The sequence below is a fragment of the Microtus oregoni genome, unplaced genomic scaffold (genome assembly GCF_018167655.1).
Source record: "Microtus oregoni isolate MIOR12 unplaced genomic scaffold, Mior012 000056F_ref0000123, whole genome shotgun sequence".
Taxonomy (NCBI): domain Eukaryota; kingdom Metazoa; phylum Chordata; class Mammalia; order Rodentia; family Cricetidae; genus Microtus; species Microtus oregoni.
In genome coordinates, this window is record NW_024543832.1 from 9,223,175 (window position 1) to 9,245,219 (window position 22,045).

Here is a 22,045-nt window from a genome sequence, read left to right on the forward strand (position 1 = left end):
AGGATCAAATTAATAGTGGAGGGCAGAAAAGGATGCTAACCGTGGCCATGTGAGGATGGTGGATCGCGAGAGCCAGGACCCTTCAAATCCAGTTTTGGGGCTCTGAAGTGAGTTTGAAGCTTAAATCAAGAGCTAAGGATAGGCGCATCTAAGCAGTCCAGGCGTGTTCCTGCCCACAGTGGCCACCATTGTCTGGCTTCGGTTTCCATGCTGTAGGGTTTTCTGACAAGTTGTCAGAACCGTGTGACTTCTCTTTCCCTCTCTGGCCCTTTCTGGTCCCTGGGGAGATTCTCGTTTCTTTGTCAGATTGAAAGACACAGTGTCTCTTTAGCATATCTTCCTTTCTGCCAGGCCCATTACAGAACTAGTTTTTTGAGGCAGGGTTTCACTATGTAGCCTTGGCTTGCTTCAAACTCACAGATTTGACTGCTTTTCTTCTATTACAGTCTTTTTAAGTATGCTGAAAAAGAGAATTGTATATGTAGTTAAAAAACAAATCACCCTAGAAAATTTTCTGTCTGTCTGTCTATCTATCTGTCTATCTATCTACCTATTTATCATCTATCTATCTATCTATCTATCTATCTATCTATCTCCTTTCTACTCACAGGCACACATCTTAAAATTAAGTACATAGCACTCTATAATTTTAATGGTGGTCAAAGGTATTTTGCTACATAAGGGCAATTTACATACAGCTGTAACACATAAATAAGATAGCAGCATATTCACACACGATCACATTTAACCACTGAGGAGCAAATGACAGTGTGAAATGTATCTGGACAGGTGGTGGGTCTTTGGGAAGAGTCTCCCTGAAAGGGAGGTGTGGCTGAGTTTGTTCAGAAGACCCACACAGAAGAGAATAGAGTGTCAGGAGCCCTGGGCTGAGGTTCTGCAGTGTGAGCTGCTGTGTGGGTGCTGGAATTGGACCCAGGTTCTGTGGGAGAACAACCAGTGCTTAAACACTAAACCTTCTTTCTAGCCTCTAAAGATATAGTTTTAAAAACGAAGAATTTATAGTTCTCATTTATATTTATCACTTGTCAACTTTTTATAGATAATCCTGCATTTTTTATTTGAAATTCTTATTTATTTATTTATTCATTCATTTTTGTTTTTTTGAGACAGGGTTTTCTTTGTGCAGACTTGGCTGGCCTTGAACCCATAGAGATCTGCTTGCTTCTGCCTCCTGAGTGCTGGGATTAAAGGCATGTGCTACCACTGCCTGGGCAATTTTTTTAAATTTATTTATTATGTATATAGTGTTCTGGGCACCAGATCTCATTATAGATGGGTGTGTGTCATCATGTGGTTGATGGGAATTGAACTCAGGACCTCCGGAACAGCAGTCAATTCTCTTAACTTCTGAGCCATCTCTCCAGCTCACTGTGCAATGTTTTTATTATTATTTTTAGATTATAATATAATTACATCATTTGCCTCTTCCCCCTCTCCCTCCAAGCCCTGCCATACTCTCCAAATTTATGCCTTTTCTTTAATTGTTATTGTGTGTGTGTGTGTGTATATATATATATACATATATATACTCATATATATATGTATATATATAACTAGACCTAAACAGCCTGTATAATGTTATTGTGTGTGTGTGTGTGTGTGTGTGTGTGTGTGTGTGTTTCCGGGGCTGATTGCTTGGTATTGTGTAGTCACTTGCCTGCTCTTCCCTGGGAAGATGATTTTGTCTGTTCTCAGCATTCCTTAGCTGCCTGCACTTCTTTGTCTAGGGTGAGGCCTCTCCCTTCCATGTCAGCACGTCTGTTGGTGCCACCTTTGGGCAGATCATGTTCAGGCATCCATGTTGGTGAGATTTCACGGGGCGGGTTATTTCTCACTGTACTAAACAATTATCAATCTCAAATATTTACTTTAAAATATGACTCTGTATTAATAAAATACCAGACCTTTGATTTTAAAGATACAGAGCCTAATCTGATTATTAACTTTAAACAGGTTGAATAGGCACCAATAGCTTGGTTTTAAAATGACCTTTAAAAAAATTTAAGTCAGATAAGAACCTCAACTAATTTAGATTTATAGGGTACTGTTTGTTAGGATTCTATCTTCTTTGACTCCCACTGTGAAAAGGAGTCTAACACAAAGATCTTTGGAAAACATGGGTGGTTTTATTTATTTTTTTGCCCATGAGTATTACATAAATGAAATAAAATTTTAATCAATTATAAATTTAAAATATATTTTGAAGGACATTTTTGTCAAAATCTGGTCTTAATTTTTATAGCTTAATTGTCAGGTGGTAGCTGATGGGGAAGAGTCACCTTTCTTTGGTGGTGTGACTTCTGTTAGGTTCCACGTGCCCAAGTGGATGATGGCCCTACACTCATCTGTATATGAGCAGCACAAACTAAACTCGGTGGGTTAAAAATCATCTATTCATCCGTCCATCCACCCACCTACCCATCCATCCATCCATCCATCCACCCATCCGTCCATCCGTCCATCTGTCCATCCATCCATCCATCCATCCATCCATTCATCCATCCACCCACCTGTCCGTCTGTCCATTTGTCCATCTGTCTGTCCATTCATCTGTCCATCCACCCACACATCCATCCATCTGTCCATCCATTCATCCATCCATCTTTCCGTCTGTCCATTTGTCCATCCATCCATCCACCCGCCCGTCCATCTGTTCATCCGTCCATTTGTCCATCTGTCCATCCATCCATCCATCCATCCATCCATCCATCCATCCATCCATCCACCTGTCCATTCATCCATCCATCCATCACACTACATACATGCACACATACACATATACAGATAGGCAAAGGGACATGACGTTGGAAGGAGATGTGGTGGGGAATCTTGTTGAAAGTTGCATGGGGCACTGAGGGGTGACTAGAAAAAAGGTATATTGTATATGTGTATAAAACTTCAAAGAAGAAAAGATTTTAATAGCTTAATGACAGCTTTATCTTATAACACTAGGAATTTATATATTTGTGTAAATAAATAGTGTTTTAAGGTTTTATGAGACACTAGACACAAACATATTGTTGCAACAGATTTTAAGAAGTTCAGAGTACCCGTGCTTATAATGCATTTTGTACTTATCTGGCTGTTTAACATATCGTGAAAACACATTTTCAGATATGCACTGTGCACTTTAACATATCATGAAAACACATTTACAAATATGCGCATGTGCACTTTAATTCCAACACCCCTCCAAAAACACGAAAACAACAGCACATAATAAAATAGTCTGAGCTGGCTGTAAGTTTGGACACAAAACAACATGTGAAGAAAACTGTCATAGACACAAATGACAAGGTCCATGAAACATAGGTGTACATGGAATACAAGTTGTGAAGAAGTTTCTAGCCTGTTTCCTTGAGCTGTGACAAGATTTCTAGCACAAAATGTCAGAAAGGTGGTGTTTGTCATGTAGACTTAAGGCCAAGCCTTCCTGAAGACTTTATAAAAAGCAGGAAGAAGAGGCGTGTCTTTACTGGTGAAAATGTCTTCCTAACTGTGACTTTAGACCAAAAGTTTCATCCTTTTCATTGATACTTCTACTAAGTTGTGTTTTCCATTTTTTTCTAAAGGAATAAGAAAAGGAAAGAAATAAAAAATATAGATTTCCTGGTCAGGCACTATCTGCCTGTCCAGCACCAGCATAAAGTTTATTTTTTTATTTTTTTTATTTTTTTATTTTTATTTATTTATTTATTTTTTTTTGGTTTTTCGAGACAGGGTTTCTCTGTGGCTGTGGAGCCTGTCCTGGAACTAGCTCTGTAGACCAGGCTGGTCTCGAACTCACAGAGATCCGCCATTTTTTGTTTTTTTTTTTCAGCATAAAGTTTAAAGGCATAGATATGTACAGTAACTGAGGTCTGCATTCGTCTATTCTGGCCTTAAAAGTAATAGAAGTCAGCTTCTTTCTCAGAGCATTCTAGAAACAGAATTGGTGACTCTAATGACGAAAGCACAGTCATAGGTTCTTACTGTGGCCGATGGCCTCATACAGTACCAGGAATGAGCATCCTCCTGTGGGGCAGGCTTCAGTTAAGAAATGGTTGGTTACCCCTAACATTCATATTACGGTTGTGCCCACGGGAACATCTTGCTTGGCAGGTCAGTATTGTGGCATGGAAGATTCAACATTTGATAACACCATTGATGCCTGTGCTGACTGGTTTCTTCACCAACTTGACAAAGGCTAGGGTCATTTGGGAAGAGAAGACATCAATAGAGAAAATGCCCCTGCTAGACTGACCCATGGGACAATCTGGAGGAACATTTTCTTAATTAGTGATTGAGTGGAATTGATGCTTGGTCCATTGTAGGTATTGCTACCCCTAGGTAGGTGGCTCTGGGGTTGTATAAGAAAGCTATGAGGACTAAGACAGTAAGCATCATTTCAATGACCTCTCTTTCAGTTCTCACCTCCAGGTGCCTGCCTTGAGTTGCTGCCCTAATGTTCCTTCATGGTAGAACATTATGTTGTATGCTGAAATAAACCATTTCCTCCTCAAATTTCTTTTGGTCACAGTGTAATAGAAACCCTAATTAAGTCAATTGGTACTAGGTTGTAGGTTATTGTTAGGACAGATCTGACTGATCATGTGTTTATGTGAGGATTGTGGAACTATTTGAAAAGCCACTGAGTGCTCAGATCTCAGTAGACTCTTCTTTGGGAAACTGAAAGATAAGCACATTGAGAGCAATGTAGGCCTAGCTTCTGAAGTTTTAGTGGGAAGCAAAGATTGTACTGGGGTGTTGTGTGTAGAGTTTGTGTTGAGAATCTGTGGTGTCTGGTCAGCTAGAGCTGAAGAGTTGACTGTGTTTAACAAGAGACCAGAGACCAAAACCATTAAAGTAAAATCTTTGCTTTGCTGGGACAATTGATGCTGGTTATCAGGAGTTGAAAAGTCAGCACTGATTAAGAAGAGGCCAGTATCTGGTGCATGTACACCTTTAGTATCAGAACTTTGTAGGCAGAGGCAGGTGGACCTCTGAGTTTTAGGCCAGCCTGGTCTACAGAGTAAATTCTAGGACAGCCAGGGCTACACAGAGAATCTCTGTCTTGAAAAAAAAAACCTACAAAACAAAACAAATAGAAAAGTATCACTGAGAGAGAGCCTCCTTCTGGGAAGAGTTCCCTAGGGTTAGCATGCAGAGGCCGTGGTCGAGCAGCAGCCAAGGCTGAATCTCCTACTGGCAGTGAACTCAATGCTTTGTAAGAATCTCACAAGTATTGATTTTGAAGGTACGGAGAGAGAGGCAGGAGAAGGCTAGTTCAGGCTACCTGTCCGCTATCCTTGAGTCTTAGCTAGGGTTATCCGTGTGGATTCATGGGAGTTTCCTTTGCATCATGTTTCTTCCTGGCTCTGAAGTATCCCCCTATCAAGACACCTCTTTCAGTACTCTCTCCTCAACCAGATCCCTCATGCTCCCATCACCCAGGAGATCTCTTATTTCCCCTTCCTAGGGGAAATCCATGTGTCCCTCTTTGGGGTCTCCTTGTTAGTTAACCTCTCTGGGGCTGTGAATTGTAACGTGTTTATCCTTTACTTGCCAAGTACTCTTATGATAGACGATTAACATCCAAAATATATAAAAAAATAAAAATTCAAGAAATAAATAACCCAATTAAAATGGGTTATGAATCTGAATAAACTACCTTTAATAGAAACAAAAATGTGCAGGGTGGTGCTCACCTTTAATCCCAGCACTCAGGAGGCAGAGGCCGGCAGGTGTCTAAATTCAAGGCCAACCTGGTCTACAGAATGAGTTCTAGCACAGCCAGAGATAAACTCAAACAACCTAAAAAAAAAAAAAAAAAAAAAAAAAGCAAAGAAAAAAAGAAGCTAAAAAACACCTCAAAAAGTGCTAATCATTTCATCATTTTTAGGAATTAGGGAAATGTAAATCAAAACAACTTTAAGATTTCATACAGTCAGAATGACAAAGGCCAACATGGTGAAGATGTGGAGAAAGAAACATTTGCTCTTGATGAGATTACAAACATTCTATTGTATTATCCAGCTATCCCACTCCCCGGCAGATGTCCAAAAGAACCCATATCCTACACTACACAGACTTGCTTATTGCCATCTATTCAAAGTGGGCGGGAAGTGTAACAGCATACATGTTCTTCACCTGAAGAATGGAACAACACACATGTCCTTCGCCTGAAGAATGAACAATGAAAGTGTGGGAGCTCATACATGCTCGAAGACTATTCAGGTGCAAAGGAAAATAAAATCATGGAATCCACAGGTAAATGGATAGAAACAGAAAATGTTATACGGAGTGGGGTATCCCAGATCCAGAAAGACAAACACTATATATTCTTTCTGGGGCTCCAATTTCCAGATCCTTAGATGTTAGTATATAACCTGGAGTTACAGCAGAAACCAGGAAGTAAATAGGGACTTGGCCCAGGGAGGAGCACTAGAGAGGTGAAATGAATAAAGAAATAGAAAAATGGGGAGGGAGTGTTACTTGGGGATGAGGGACCGAGGTCAGTATAGAAGGAGAGGAAGTGGGAATGTTTGAGAAAAGTCATAAAGAATCACATTATGTTTATCTAAAACCATATATATTACATATAAGCATGTGTGTATACACATACGTGCATAGTTTAAATTCAATTATGTCACTTGGGATGATAATTCTTCCCCATAGACTATCATAATAACAAGAAAAGCAGCAGTAGCAACAGTATCAGGCATGAGAAATCTCCTTTTGAGTTGTTGGTCTGGGGAGTCTAAGCGACTCACAAAACAATACAGGGTATTGCTGTTTCCTTTGGTTGTCTCCCAGCGTTTGAAGGTAACTCCATATTGCGGAACACAATGCACTCTTCAGACATGTAGTGTGGAGCGGCAGGCTGCGTTCCCACCCAGCTCCTGCACAGCTAGTTTTATACCCCAAATAATAATAACACACAAATTGTATTCATTTAAACACTGCTTGGCCCATTAGCTCTAGCCTCTTACTGGCTAACTCTCACATCTTGATTAATCCATTTCTATTAATGAGTGTAGCACCACGAGGTGGTGGCTTACCAGGAAGTATCTTAATCTGCGTCCATCTTGGAGAGGAGAGCTATAGCATCTGCCTCACTTCCCTTCTTCCCAGCATTCTGTTCTGTGTACTCCACCTATCTAAGCTGCTGTCCTATCAAAGGCCAAGGCAGTTTCTTTATTAACCAATGAAAATAACACATAGACAGATGACCCACCTACATCACAGACACAGGACTCAGAGAAATTGAACTAACTCTGACCCAAAAGCTTTCTCCCTGAGGACTAGTGTTCATAGTACTTGAAGGTGCTGTGCTAGCTGTCAAGAGAGGAAAGCACCCACTAGCCCTACACAGCTATTATACCTAGGAACCACAAAAATGATCAGGATGATAAGACATCACTAAAGACAAAGGAGTGGCACTTGTATTTTTGTAGTAATCAACAGCTAACTGATACATCTTAAGGTCCACTTGACAGGTGGAAAATCTCATACTGAAAACAGTCATGAGCTTATAGGTCTTAGAGGACAACTGACTAATGCTAGTTACTAAAGTAGTATAATCCCTAACTGCATTCTACATACTTATCCTTCTACCCACATGATCTTATCCCTCATCACAAAGGCCGAGACCATTATAAGAAGCCACAACTACTCTAAATGCAGAGAATAACTGACTTTGGGACACAGAGCTGCGACTGTTAGGTCTACAGCACAACCCCTACACCTAAGGCTCAAGATTCATTGCAAAAGAGGAAGCAGAAAGAATTTTAGAGCCAGAGGACCAGGAAGTCTGCTGCATGTGTGTGTTTTCTTGATATGATAGAGAGCTACACCCATGTATAGTGATATTTTGTTTATGTTTTAACAAATAAAGCTTGCCTGAAGATCAGAGTGCAAAGCTTAGCCACTAGAGGCCAGGGAGTGGTGGCACACACCTTTAATCCCAGGAGTCAGGAGACCTAGGCAGAGGGATCTCTGTTAGTTCAAGGCCACCCTGAAGTGGGATTCCCCTCTGTATGCTGTTAATACCCATAAAGAACCTAATTTGGGCCTATGACAGGGCACAATAAAGATAGGTGGGAAATTTGAACAGAGATGTATAGAGAGAGTAGGCAGAGTCAAGAAGATGCCATGTAGTTGCCAAAGGAGAAAGACGCCAACCAGAATCTTATGCAGTAAGTCATAGCTTCGTGATGATGCACAGATTAATAGAAATGGGTTAATTCAAGATGTAAGAGCTAGTTAGGAATATGCCTAAGCTATTGGCTACACAAGATTGAATCTGTCTGAAAGAGAAACAGAATTCACACAAAGGTGATCCCAGCACTTGGGATCCCACACCTTTAATCCCAGCATTAGGGAGGGAGGTGGAGACAGGAGTGGTATGGCTGGGCAGAGAGAGGAATGAAAGGTGGAAGGAGACAGGAGCTCAGTGCAGTCTGAGGTTTGGTGGAGACAGATGGAGTCTGAAGACATGATCGCCCCTCCAGTCTGAGCATTGGTAGAGGTAAAAGAACTCTCTAGTGGCTGGTTGCTCTGCTTCTCTGATCTTCAGCATTAACTTCTATATCTGACTCTGGGTTTTTATCATTAAGACCAACTAGAATTCATGCTACGCCCATGAAATCTCAACAATAGGGCTGCTCAAACAAGAGCTGAACAATTATAAGTCTAGTTGACGTGCCAATGTAGATGGGGGAATTATCACTAGGCCCCAACTCTCAATGAAGAACTAGAGGCAAGTAAAGACTACTAAAAGGGGGAGAATGTCTTCCTGAGAAATGAGTACTCTAAGCAGTTATCTAGTCTCAAGTGACTGGTCCTAAAAATATGCATGCAAGGAACACCAAGACTCAGCGGGTTGCAGTTACAAATTTATTCACATATGTTGTATATATAAAACAATAATTAAAGAATAAGAGGTCATGAATTTGAAAGGGAGTGGGTGGGGAGACATGAGAGAGCTGAAGGGAGGAGCGGGAAACAATATAATTACATTTCCATTAAATTTAAAAAGTAAAACTGTGGGACCAGAGAGATGGCTCAGCGGTTAAGAGCACTGGCTGCTCTTCCAGAGGACCTGGGTTCAATTCTCAGCACCCACATAGCAGATCACAACTGCCTATAACTCCAGTTTCAGGGGATCTGAACACCTTCTTAATAATATACATAAAAACAAATAAAAACTGTTTTTTCACAAAAAACCCTCAAAAACAAGTGACAAATTCTAGTGAGCATGTGCTAGGAGTATAAGCCAGTACAACCATTACAGAAATCAGTGAGAGAGTTTCTCAAAAAGTTAAAAATAGGGTACCTATGGCCCAGCTACAGGAACACAGCTGAAGGACTGCCCATCCCATCACTGAGATATTTGCACATGGGCACTGCTCACGATAGCAGAAAAGAAAGGAAAACATTCAGTCCTGTGCATGTGTATCAAGAGATAAACAGATAATAAAAATATTGTACACATATACAGTGGAATTTTATTCAGCTGTGAAGGAAAATGAAACTCGGAGGAAAATGGGTTCAGAAAGTATACTTTTCAAGCCAGGCCACATGGGTTCAGAAAGACAAAAGCAGCATCCTCTCTCTGTGTGCTTCCTAACCTTAATGTGTGTTTAAGTGAGTGTGAGAGTGGCTATAGGCTATGAAACTAGACAAGAGACCATGAGAGGGAGAAAAGAGGAACCGAGGGAGGAGAAGAAGGGGAAGACAAAAAGAAATGTAAAGAAAAAAGAAGGCCATGAGAAGCAGAAGGAACAAGAGCTGAAAGGGGATGGGGAGGAGGATGGGAGTGTCATGGCGAGAGTGAGCAGCTCTTGTGGGGTAGATTTATTTTCATTTTACACAATAACTCCAGTTCTTCCTCCCTCCCTTCTTTATACCCCCACTTCTCCCATATCCCACCCCCATCCACTCTTCTGAGGGGATAAGACCTCCCTTGGGGAGCCAACAAAGTCTGGCATTCCAACTTGAAGCAGGACCAAGGCCCCCCTCCCCCCCATCAAGGCTGAGCAAGGTATCCCACCATAAGGAATGGGCTCCAGGAAACCAGGTCAGGCACCCAGGATAAATCCTGGTTCCACTGCCAGGGTTCCCCTAACAGATCAAGTCACGGAACTGTCACCCACATTCAGAGGGCCTAGTTTGGTTCCATGCAGGTTCCCCAGCTGTCAGTCTGGAGTCTGTGAGCTCCCACTAGCTCGGATCAGCTGTCTCTGTGGTTTTCGCAATCATGATCTTGGGGGGGGGGTGCACAAAAAATTTATCAGACCAAAATTAGTATAAAAGTTTTAATAAAGAATAGATACTATGAACAGGAATACAGAGGGCAAAATCACAGAGAGCTAGGAAGAGACTGAGCCCCTGGAAGGAACAGGGTCAGGGCCCTTTTATAGCAGATAGGCCGTTTGTCGGAGTGAAGTTAGTTTTGAAGAGTTAAGCAGAACAGATCAAGGTGGGTGTGGTGTTACACACTTGTCACTTAATCCCAGTACTCAGGAGACAGAGGCAGGTGGATCTCTGTGAGTTCAAGAACAGCCCGGTCTACTTTGTGTGTTCCAGGACAGCCAGGGTTACAAGATAAGACTATCAAATGAAGAGGAGCAGGCAGCTCCTCAACCACTTGTAGATAGTTTTGTAATACCTGCCCTCCCCGATGCTGACTCTATGGGAGGAGGCACTAGGGTACCAGGAATTAGACTCTAATTCTTTTTGCATAGGGCAACATAAGTCACTGGGCCAGGCACCAAGCTGTTGGAGAATGGGGTGTGCTTTTTATTTTCTTTTCCCTCCCCCCTTTTTGGTCTCTGCAGGGAGGAGAATAAAAAAATATGAAAAATACCATAATAGAAGCTAACCAGAAAAATGAAAAAGTTACTAGTATTTACGTTTCTATGTATTAGCATACCAGAACTTTATTTTTTATGTTTTATGTCTTATTTTTTATGTTTTTTAATTATATCGATGAAGTTATGAAGTTATGGATTCATGGGCAATGGGCTCCAGCGACTGAGTCTTCCTCCCTCCCTCCCTCCCTCCTTCCTTCCTCCCTCCCTTCCTTCCTTTCTTCCTCTGTGTTGATGTATTTTATTTTTACTAGAAGGGAAGGATTTGCTCATCAACATGTCTCAGTTTCAGAACTAGAGTCATAGGTGAAATTAGTCCTTGTCTCACTGTGTCCCAGAGGAAGATTCCCTAATAGGGTGCACTTGGAAGTCTCCCAAAATTTAGGCATCATTTTCCGTAGTTCCTTTCTTCCCTTAACTCTAGAGTATCTAACACATAAAAAGCAAATGTACTAAACTCCAGGTGAATCCCAAGGGTTGGAAAAAGGATGCCCTTTGGGGAAATGAGGACACCTCTGAGACCACCTGGGGAAGGAGGGGGTGATGGTTACAGCAATCCCTGAGAGGACGCACATACCTAAGAGAAATCTCAGCCAAGTCCTAGGAAACAAGTCTCGGGAGTCTCTGGAAGTGAAGTGAACTCACATATGGAGCAACTGCCCTTGGTGAGTTTACCTCACAGAGTCATCGAGGAGATCCAGGATGCTGAGGTGAGGTTCCATTGTATCCATTCCTTTCTCCAAACTCATCTAGGACAGCTAGCCTGCACGTAAGAGTGGGCGGTCCAGATTACAGCTAGCTCTGTGACATTAGAGGGTACCTTTATTTATTAAATTTAATTACTTGGGGTTTTCCAGGAAAGGCTTAAAGGAGATGGGGAAGAATAGCTTAGTGTAAAAGTTTCAAATGTGGACCGAGCATACATCCTTAATCTTGACACACCAGCGGCAGAATCAGGGTGCTCTCAGGGAATGCAAGGATAGTCCGGGAACCAAGTTCTGGGCCAGAAAGGTCAACATAGTGACACCCTGTCTCAAAAGCAAACTTTCTTTTTTTTTTGTTATTATTATTGTTATTATTTTTTTTAACTTTTTTTTATTGAGAAAAGGAGAAAAAAAAACAAGTTTCCACCTCCTCCCAGCCTCCCATTTCCCTCCCCCTCCTCCCACCCTTCTCCCCCTCCCCCCACTCCTCCCCCCCTCCCTCTCCAGTCCAAAGAGCAGTCCGGGTTCCCTGCCCTGTGGTAAGTCCTAGGACCTCCCCCCTCCGTCCATATCTAGGAAGGTGAACATCCAAACTGGCTAGGCTCCCACAAAGCCAGCACATTACGCAGGATCAAAACCCTGTGCCATTGTCCTTGGCTTCTCATCAGCCCTCATTGTTCGCCATGTTCAGAGAGTCCGGTTTTATCCCATGCTTTTTCAGTCACAGTCCAGCTGGCCTTGGTGAGCTCCCAATAGATCAGCTCCACTGTCTCCGTGGGTGGGTGCATCCCTCGTGGTCCCGACTTCTTTGCTCATGTTCTCCCTCCTTTTGCTCCTCTTTGGGACCAGTCCAGTGAAAAGCAAACTTTCATGTGTGAATGCAGGAAAAATTTTTATTCGGTGAAGTTTTGAACTCTCTCCGAGCCACAGCTATAAAATAAGCAGGGAGTGCAGGCGGTTCACTGTCCACAGCCCAAAGTATGCTATTGTTGTGATGCTTAGAGCTTCATTCAGAGACAATCTCATCTTCCCGGAGTCATCCAGCAGCACATTCCTTTCCCCAGGCTGCCTGGAGAGACAATGTGGTCACCCTTGTACCCGCAGCTTTAACAGTTGCTCGATTAGCTCCTTATACTGAAACAGAGCATAAGGAAGTGGATCCCTTAGCACTATAGATGAAAAATTGCTTTACAAATTCCAAATGCATGAGGAACAGCATAAAGTGGGAGAAATTCCACTCTACTAAACTGTACTTGAAAGCAACTTCAGGAAACCTAGTCACCGGGGTAAAGGTTCACAGTTCAGTTAAGTGCTGGGAGAGGGAAAATCACTTTTCTTCAATGGTGTGACACTGGCTACACCAGCCACTCCTGGACAGGCCCCAGGTTCAGGAGCAGCTGACCAACAAACTGACTCCACAGGATTTTTATGTGTTTTTGTCTGGTTACAGTTTGGTGTTTTCTTTTTTGGCATGGTTTTATTTTATCTTCTTGGTTTTGGGGGATTTTTTTCTCTGTAGCTTTGGTGCCTGTTCTGGAACTAGCTGGGCGTCGAAGCTTGGATGCTACACCTTTCCATGCTTCCTCAGAAATCATGAACAAGGACTGGGGAGATAGCTCAGTGGTTAAGAGCACTGGCTGCTCTTCCAGAGGACCTGATCTGAGTTCCAGCACCCACATGGCGGCTCATTCGTCCTAGGGGTCCAATGCTTTCTTCTATTCTTCCCAACCCCAAGCACAAGCAGTGCACATACATACAACCAGGCAACATGCCCTTACACTTAAAACTAAATACTACTACTACTACTACTACTACTACTAATATAACCACAACCAAGGGACTAGAAGTAGTGTAGCCCAAGTCTTTGTTCTCAGGGATCACAAATGATCCTTCCTTCCTTTAAATCTTGTGTTCTCTGCTACTATGTAACTTCTTTCTCTTCCTTTCCTGGTAACCTCTTATATACAAAACAGGAGATCTAAAATTAACAAAGATCTCAATATATAAACTAAAATTTTTGTTAAAACTCTTTTAAAAATGATGTATTTTAGTTACTTTTAAAATCCTGTGTATGGCGGTTGTGGTGGCGCATGCTGGTAGGATTTGCTGAAGGAGACAGAGGCAGGAGGATCACGAGTTCGAGGCCAGCCTGGGCTACACATTAAAAAAAATCCTGTGTATGTGACAAGGGAGTGGCATTTATATGAATGTAGGGGCTTGTGGAGGCCAGAGCCGCCAGATACCTCTGGACTAGAGTTACAGGCACTTGTGAGATGCTCAGTTTGGGTACTGAGAACCGAACGCAGATTCTCTACAAGAGCAATATGTCCTCCTAACCACTGCATGTCTCAAGCCCTCTTATAACTTTTCACCAGATCATTTTAAGTACTGAACAATTGCAAAGCACCTATTGTTTAAGCACATAGTTGTACACTTTATTTGTTCAATTAATAAATACATTATTTTTGTCATTGAAACACAACTTGTGTTCCAATATTTGAAAATGGCCTCTTTTTTTTTCCCCAACAAAATTCATTTCACCAGATAAAATGGGGGGGGGGGAACCCCATCCATTTCAAATCAAATCCCTTTATAAACTTATCTTCATTTTCTTCACCCTTACAGTTCATCAAGAAGGAGCTGGAAAATGCACTTACGGTTCTTCCGGAGGTCCCAGGTTTGACCTCCCAGAGGACCTGCACAAACCCACATAGGAACACAAGCACACACATGACTAAGAGTGAAAATAAATCTCAAAAGGAATAAAGAGAAGAATCTCATGTCTTCGTCTCATCTCGGTGGCATTGTAAGTATGAGTAGACAACTTTTCCATTTGTTGGCTAGACAGCTACTACGGTCTAGGGAAGCAGCAGGTCAGATGGCAGCTCCAGGTTCAGAAGTGATCAAAGTCATGGCCATAGCTTAGAGCAAAGCCTAGGAATGCCGGGCTCTCCATTCTGAATAGCAGTTTCATGATTACCGTGGCACACAAATTATTCTTTGTGAAGGAGGGCAGTAGAAGTTGGTCAGAACTTTTGTGCATGGAATTTCCAGTTACATGGAAAAGTTATATGATCTCTGCTATGCAAATAGGTTATATGCAAATAAGGAGTTCTGGCCGATCAATGACAGTCAAAGGCTCCAGTCACTGGGCTCCAAACTCCAGCAATGTGGTGTCAAGTTTTTCCTGCATTTCACAGCTAACAGTTTGAGATTTCTGAGCCATTCTTGTGAAAATACCATGATAGAGACTAGCTCGGTTTTCTGTGTGTGACATGGAGGTTAGAGTGGCAGCTGTAATCAGGAAGAGTTTCTTCTGATCCCAGAGGAGTAGAATTGGAAGTTTCTGGATTTGTGGAACGGCATCTGTAGAAGGTTATATCAACGGTTCCTGAGAAAGCAGCAAGTATCGCATGGAGGCTGGAGGGAGGGAACAGGGATCACGTCCTAAGCTAAAAGAGGTTTTAGCAAATGGGATATGTGGGTGTGTAAGGGAGATAGGGCACTGGTTTTAGAGTTTTGTGGATTAAAAGAGGAGAGGTGGCTCAGCGGATAAGAGGAATTGTTGCTCTTGCAGGGGACCTAGGTGCAATTTCCAGCGGTTCACAACCATCTGTAACTCCTGTTGCAGGTGATCCTCTTCTGACCTCTGTTGGCACCAGGGACTTACATGGCACACATGCATACATGCAGACAAGAGACTCACACATAAAAGAAAACAAATCATTCTAAGAAAAGAGACAATTATCAGAGAGAGAGAGAGAGAGAGAGGGAGAGAGAGAGAGAGAGAGAGAGAACAGTTCCAACTAAAAGACAAAATTTAACATAATTTATTATGCAAGTAGGCCACTTTGAAACAGCCTTTCTCTATTAAGAAATTATACCACACCATTGTCTTAGGAGACCCAAGACATAACCCTATTTAATGAAGGTGTACTGGTCTAGATGAATCTGGCGAAGCCAGGGCCAGAGCAGTCAGAGGCTAGGGCTTTATTTGAGGAGTAAGAATGCCCTCTGGCAAGAATGAGGGGCTCTAACAGTTTTCAGAGACCTCCTGAGACCATCTCATACAACAGCTTAGTTAAAGGACTGAAGTTAGGAGACCACAGGCACAAGAAGTTATGTATTCCCCAGAAATAGAGACACATGGGAGCTGTGTTTTTCTGATGAAATTTTTTGCTTTGGAGGTTTGAATTCTGTTGTTAAGAGATCCCAGAGTCTATAGCGGATTACCTCTGTTTTTTAAATTTTTCAACTTGAAGTGGGTCAAAGACTTTAATTTAAGACTTACTGGGTATATAAACCACTCTTAAGGGGAGTCCCACGCCTAGAAATAGGTGACCAACATAAAAAATATGATGGTATTTTTGGAGATTCTCTTAATGCTTTGTCAGAGTATTTTATATTTTATTTATTTGTTTTTGCCTTATATGCTCTTTGTGTATATAATATGTTGTCTGGTTTTGTGTATATATTTGTGTATATTTGTGTCTGGTTTTGTGTATATATTTGTGTACATTTGTGTCTGGTTTTGTGTATATATTATGTTGTCTGGTTTTGTGTGTTTATGGGTGTTCCTGTACATGTGAACATGTGTGTTTTTACATCTGTATGTATCTGTACATGTGAACATGCGTGTTTATGGGTTTTCCTGTACGTGTGAACATGTGTGTTTCTACATCTGTATGCGTTTCTTGTGCTTTATCTTTGGCTACTTTTCTTCTGTTTGTTTTGTCCTATTATAGTTTGTTTTTGTTTTGTATTTTTATTTTATTATTGTTTTAGATGCTGGTTTCTTTTCTAATGAGGATGAAGAAGAAATGGTGTGGATTTGGGAGAGAGGAGAGATGGGGAGGATATGGGAGAAACTGGAGGAGAGGAAATCATAGTCAAGATATACTGTGTGGGGAAAAATCAGTTTTTCAGTAAGAGGAAAAATAAGAAGTACTCTGGAGAGGTGGAATGTCGCAGGTCCAGAGGCTAATTACTTTATCTTGGGTAAGCTCTGGCCCTCCAGAACAGTTGTTCTTTGTCTACCTCTGTTAGAGCTAACACCTTGTGAAAACAGATAAACCGTTTTAGAATCTATTTAGCGACTAGCTTCTACCAATCTAAAAGCTAAGAATACCACCAGATAGCATCTGGGGCCTATAGGAAAACTTCCCCCATCTCACTGCACCTGTTTCTGTGATGGATTTTAAACTTGCCTTGATTTATGACTTTCTCTGTTCTGTAAAACTAGAAAAACATTGTAAAACTTCTTCCACATTGTAACACAAAATTTGGGGTAACCTAAATCTGGGCTCCCAGGCCATGGTCTCTTGAAATGACTGCAGAATAAACTATCTCTTATCCTCTTAAATTAAAAGCCTGAAATACTGAAACTTCTAGAGGAAAGAATAGGGAAAACCCTTTGGTGTTGGGGTAGGCAAGAGTGTTCTGAAGAGAACTTTGGTAGCACAGGAACCAGCTCCAAGTACCAAGAGATGTGACCGCATGGGGTTAAAAAGCTGCACAGCAAAAGAAACCATCAGCAAAACAAACAGAGAGCCTATAGCATGGAAGAAAATCTTTACCTACTCTTCTTCAGACAGATGGCTAATATCCAGCATTTAAAAGAACTGCAGAAATGAAACACCAGCGAAATAAAAATACTAACAAGCAAGTGGGCTTTTGAAACAGGCAGTTCTCAAAAGAAGAAACCCAAAAGGCCAATAACTATTACTTTGAAAAGTGTTTAGCATCCCTGGTCGTCAGGAAAATGCAAACTAAAACTACTTTGAGATAGTGCCTCACCCCAGTCAGAATGCTGTCACTGAGCTGCCTGACAGTAAACACTGGAGAAGATGTGGGGAAAGAGGAGTGCGTATCTACTGCTGGTTGGGGAGCAAATTAATACAGTAGTTCTGGAAATCAATCTGGATGCTCCTTAAAAAGTTCAAAATATATTTACTCTATGGCTCAGCTATTCCATTCTGGGCATATACCCAGATAACTACAAAACTGATAACAAATATATTTGCATATCTTATATTATTTCTGCCTTATTTATGATATCAAGGAAATAGAACCAACTTAGTTGCCTTCAATAGATAAATAGATAATGCAGTACATATACAAAGTAGAATATTATTCATCTAAAAAGAAATATGAAATTTGCAGGGAAATGTATAGACTTAGAAAGTATAAGATTAAATAAGGTAACTCTGTCTCAGAAAGAATAATAACCTTATGTTTTCTCTTGTATGTGGATCCTAGCCTATAGTATATACTCTATCTATCTATCTATCTATCTATCTATCTATCTATCTATCTAGTATCTATCTATCTATCAATCATCTGTCTGTCTGTCTATTATCTATCTATCTATCTATCTATCTATCTATCTATCTATCTATCTAGTATCTATCTATCTATCTATCTATCTATCTGTCTCTATCTACCTACCTACCTATCTGTAAGTGTGGGCAAAATATAACATTTAGAAGGAGAATAAGAAAGGGTAATATTAGGTAATGAAAAACACAAGAGCTGAGAAAGGATACGAAGCTAATTGTGTTTCTAGGTTCAATCTGTAATAGTTTTCCATTCTTCTGGTGGATAATATAATTGATAGTGAAAGTTGAAAGCCCTAGGTGAATTTCCATGACTTCAAAATGGCCATCCCAAGTGTATAGAAGTTTGTTGTGCTGTATAGGATTTGAGGTTGAGTAAGAGTGTATTGGGGTGGCCACCTTAGTCTAGCTCTGTGATGTCTTCTTTTTGTTAGTCCATCACAATGAAGTGATTTTATTTAAAAAAATTGTTCCATTAAGGATGATATGATATTCTTTTTTTAAAAAAGATTTGTTTATTTATTTATACAGTATCCTGCCTGTAGGCCAGAAGAGGGCACCAGATCTCATTATAGATGGTTTTGAGCCACCATGTGGTTGCTGGGAATTGAATTCAGGACCTCTGGAAGAGCAGTCAGTGCTCTTAACCGCTGAGCCATCTCTCCAGCCCCCTGATATGATATTCTTTGTCCTTTCTGTGAATAAGAAGTGAGTAAAGCAATAGTGTGACAGATAGGCCCAGAGAGGAACTGTGAAGAAGGAGGTCACATATTAGAGCAGAGCGCTTGGAGAGAGGGAGAATTGTGAGAGGTCTGGTTCCTGTGGGGGAACGCCTGCCACACGTCCCAGTTCCTAGTCTTATAGGAGGCAGTAAGGACAGTTTGAGCCTGGAGCAACATGGACAACTTGAGACTCTCTAATTACCAGACTCCTTATCTTATGCTGGAGAAGGGAGCGGAAGAAATCTGCCCTGATATGAGAGCTCACTGTTTTACCATTGACAGAAAAAGCTCCAAGCACTTGAATTCAATCTCAGCCCACCCAGGCCACCAAGAGAGTCTTGGCATGTATTTCCCCTCCCAGGGGAGAGTGCTCACAGAGTAGGAAGATCGTTACAGAAACTACTTGGGTGTGGGTCCTGCTGTAAGACCTTTGGGCATCCTCCAAGAAGTAGTGCCAGCCAGGGTCTGTCAGTCTTGAGCGTCCTTCCCAGTTGGAGACCAGTTAGACAGAGAACCATGTGTAGGAGGTTCAGAGATTGATCAGAGCCAGCCACGAAGATCCTTAAGAACAGAGTTAGGGTCAGCTGCCTTACTAGATGCTATTAAACACCCACGAGGCATTTGAGAGATGCATCACAGTCTACCAGGACAGAGGAGAAAGAACTGATTGACATTTCATACTCACAGTTTTTGGTGGTGTGTTTTGTGGAATTCTGAGTGAGTAACCCAAATAGTTAACACGTTTCTTGAACTCAGGATTGTGTCTCACTAAGAAGAATGAAGCTTACAGACTCAAGAGAGAGAGAGAGGGCACTCATTCAGCCATCCATTACAGAGTAAAGGATGAGAACCATGTGCAGGTGAGAGGGGCTTTCACATCATGGCAGATGAATGGTGCTGTAAGGGCACAAGATGACTCTCTTCTTCCAGCTTTCCAGATTGGCTGCAGAGCATTGAGACATTTATTGAAGACTCTATAGAGCCTAGGAAGCACGCAGTAGGGTTATTTGGAGCTTTTGTGTCTAGATGGCCAGAGTCCTTTACTGTAACCTATATCCATCTTTGTAGTTTACCCATTATTCCTATCTCAGGAGGACAGAGAAGGCAAAAAGGAAGAGGTTACATCAATGGTATAGAACCACAATCAATCCAAAGTCAGAAAGGGTTAGTTCCATCTGCTTTTAGAATATTCAAGCCTTTCCTAATAGAACTTGTTTGACTCTCATAATGACCTTGCAATATGTCAAAAGCAAGGAAATAGGGGTTAAACTCCTGTCTTTTTTCTTCATATATTTAGATCCCATGAACAGATCAGCAACACATGTTGTGACTGAGTTTGTTCTCCTGGGATTCCCTGGTTCCTGGAAGATACAAATTTTCCTCTTCGTGTTGTTTTTGGTGGTTTATGTCTTGACCTTGCTGGGAAATGGGGCCATCATCTGTGCAGTAAGATGTGACTCCCGTCTACACACCCCCTTGTACTTCCTCCTGGGAAATTTTGCCTTTCTTGAAATCTGGTATGTTTCCTCCACTGTTCCTAACATACTAGCCAACGTTCTCTCTAAGACCAAGGCCATCTCATTTTCAGGATGCTTCCTCCAGTTCTACTTCTTCTTTTCACTGGGTACAACTGAGTGTCTCTTCCTGGCGGTCATGGCTTATGATAGGTACCTGGCCATTTGCCGCCCATTACACTACCCTGCCATCATGACCAGGAGGCTGTGTGGCATACTAGTGTCTTCGTGCTGGCTCACTGGATTCCTTGGGTACCCAATCCCTATCTTCTCCATCTCCCAACTCCCCTTTTGTGGATCTAATATCATCGATCACTTCCTCTGTGACATGGACCCATTAATGGCTTTGTCCTGTGCCCCGGCTCCTATTACTGAATTTATTTTTTATGCCCAAAGTTCCCTTGTCCTCTTTTCCACTGTTGCATACATCCTCCGATCCTATGTTTTATTGCTCAGGGCTGTTTTTCGGGTTCCTTCTGCAGCTGGCCGACTAAAGGCCTTCTCAACCTGTGGTTCTCATCTAGTTGTGGTATCACTCTTTTATGGGACGGTGATGGTAATGTATGTGAGTCCTACATATGGCATCTCAACTCTGATGCAGAAGATCCTTACACTTGTATATTCTGTAATGACTCCTCTCTTTAACCCTCTGATTTACAGTCTTCGTAATAAGGACATGAAACGTGCTCTGAAAAATGTTCTGTTAGGAATGAAAATTGTTAAAGCTACATGAGTCAATGATGTGATATGCTCACATGTTCTAATAAAGAGCAAACTGGAGCTGTATCAGTTCATTCAGTTCTCTCTCTCTCTCTCTGACAGGCTCTTATGTAGCCCTGATTGGCCTCAAACTTATTCTCTAGACAAGTATGACCTTGAACATGTTACCCCTCCCCCCACATCCATATACTAAATACTTGGGTTACAAATGTGTATGAATGTCCAGGTTTTGAACTTGCTTTTCAATACTTGGTGTTGAAAGCATATGTTTATTGAAAAAATAAAATGTGAGTCCTATGTGAGATAATTTCCCATGGTTCTTCGTTATACACCCTCTCCATCATTTTAACAAGACAACAAAGTCAACTTTGTTTGACCATTGACATGTTAATACTAGTCTTTGCAAGATAAAAACTAAAATAGCACTCCAGTTCCAACATAGTATTTATGCTTACTGGAAATTAAAGAGATTGGTTAAATTCCCAGAACCGGAAAAAGAGAAGTGATTTAGAATGTAGATGAAGCCAGGCGGTGGTGGCGCACGCCTTTAATCCCAGCACTCGGGAGGCAGAGGCAGGTGGATCTCTGTGAGTTCGAGGCCAGCCTGGTCTACAAGAGCTAGTTCCGGGACCGGCACCAAAGCTACAGAGAAACCCTGTCTCGAAACCTCCCCCCACAAAAAAAAAATAGAATGTAGATGAAAAATAAGAAAGAAATAAAGCTTTTGTACAAGAACATGGACTTATCTTCACAGAAACTTTTACTAGAACCATTTCCTGGGCTTCTGAGAAGGCTCAGTGAGCAGAGAGCTTGCTGAAAAGCCTGATGACCTGATTTCAATTCACAGGACCCAAGTGGAAGAGAGAAGAAGTCTATTCTTCCTCCTCCACATGTGTGCAGTGGCATGTACTCCCACAACATAACAATTAATTAGTAAATATAATTTAGAAGTCCATTTTCAATATAGAAGATGTGCTTTTTAACATAGTAAAAGAAAATTCTAAAATATCCAACGAGTCTGACATTAATAATGAGGCAAATGGCATGAAAGTTTGCCCTTAACATGCTATTATGCAACACAAGGCCCCCCCCACCATCCATTCTCACTCATTCTTTTGTGTCAGCTGCTGATAACTAGAAACAACCTTCATCCAGTAACTGATGGAAGCAGATGCG

At 41.5% G+C, this 22,045-nt stretch overlaps 1 protein-coding gene across 2 annotated transcripts; it reads left to right on the forward strand.

Moving 5' to 3' along the window:
• Positions 1-15,523: 15,523 nt before the first annotated feature.
• LOC121438659 (olfactory receptor 11H4) lies at positions 15,524-20,882 on the forward strand. 2 transcript variants are annotated; one of them, XM_041639013.1, is made up of 2 exons: positions 15,524-15,543; positions 19,946-20,882. In XM_041639013.1, exons 1-2 carry the CDS (start codon positions 15,524-15,526, stop codon positions 20,880-20,882), a joined length of 957 nt encoding a protein of 318 aa, XP_041494947.1. The 2 variants fall into 2 exon arrangements, with proteins under 2 accessions (XP_041494947.1, XP_041494948.1); XM_041639014.1 differs by lacking the exon at positions 15,524-15,543 and having other exon boundaries at positions 19,899-20,882.
• The last annotated feature ends 1,163 nt before the right edge of the window (positions 20,883-22,045 follow it).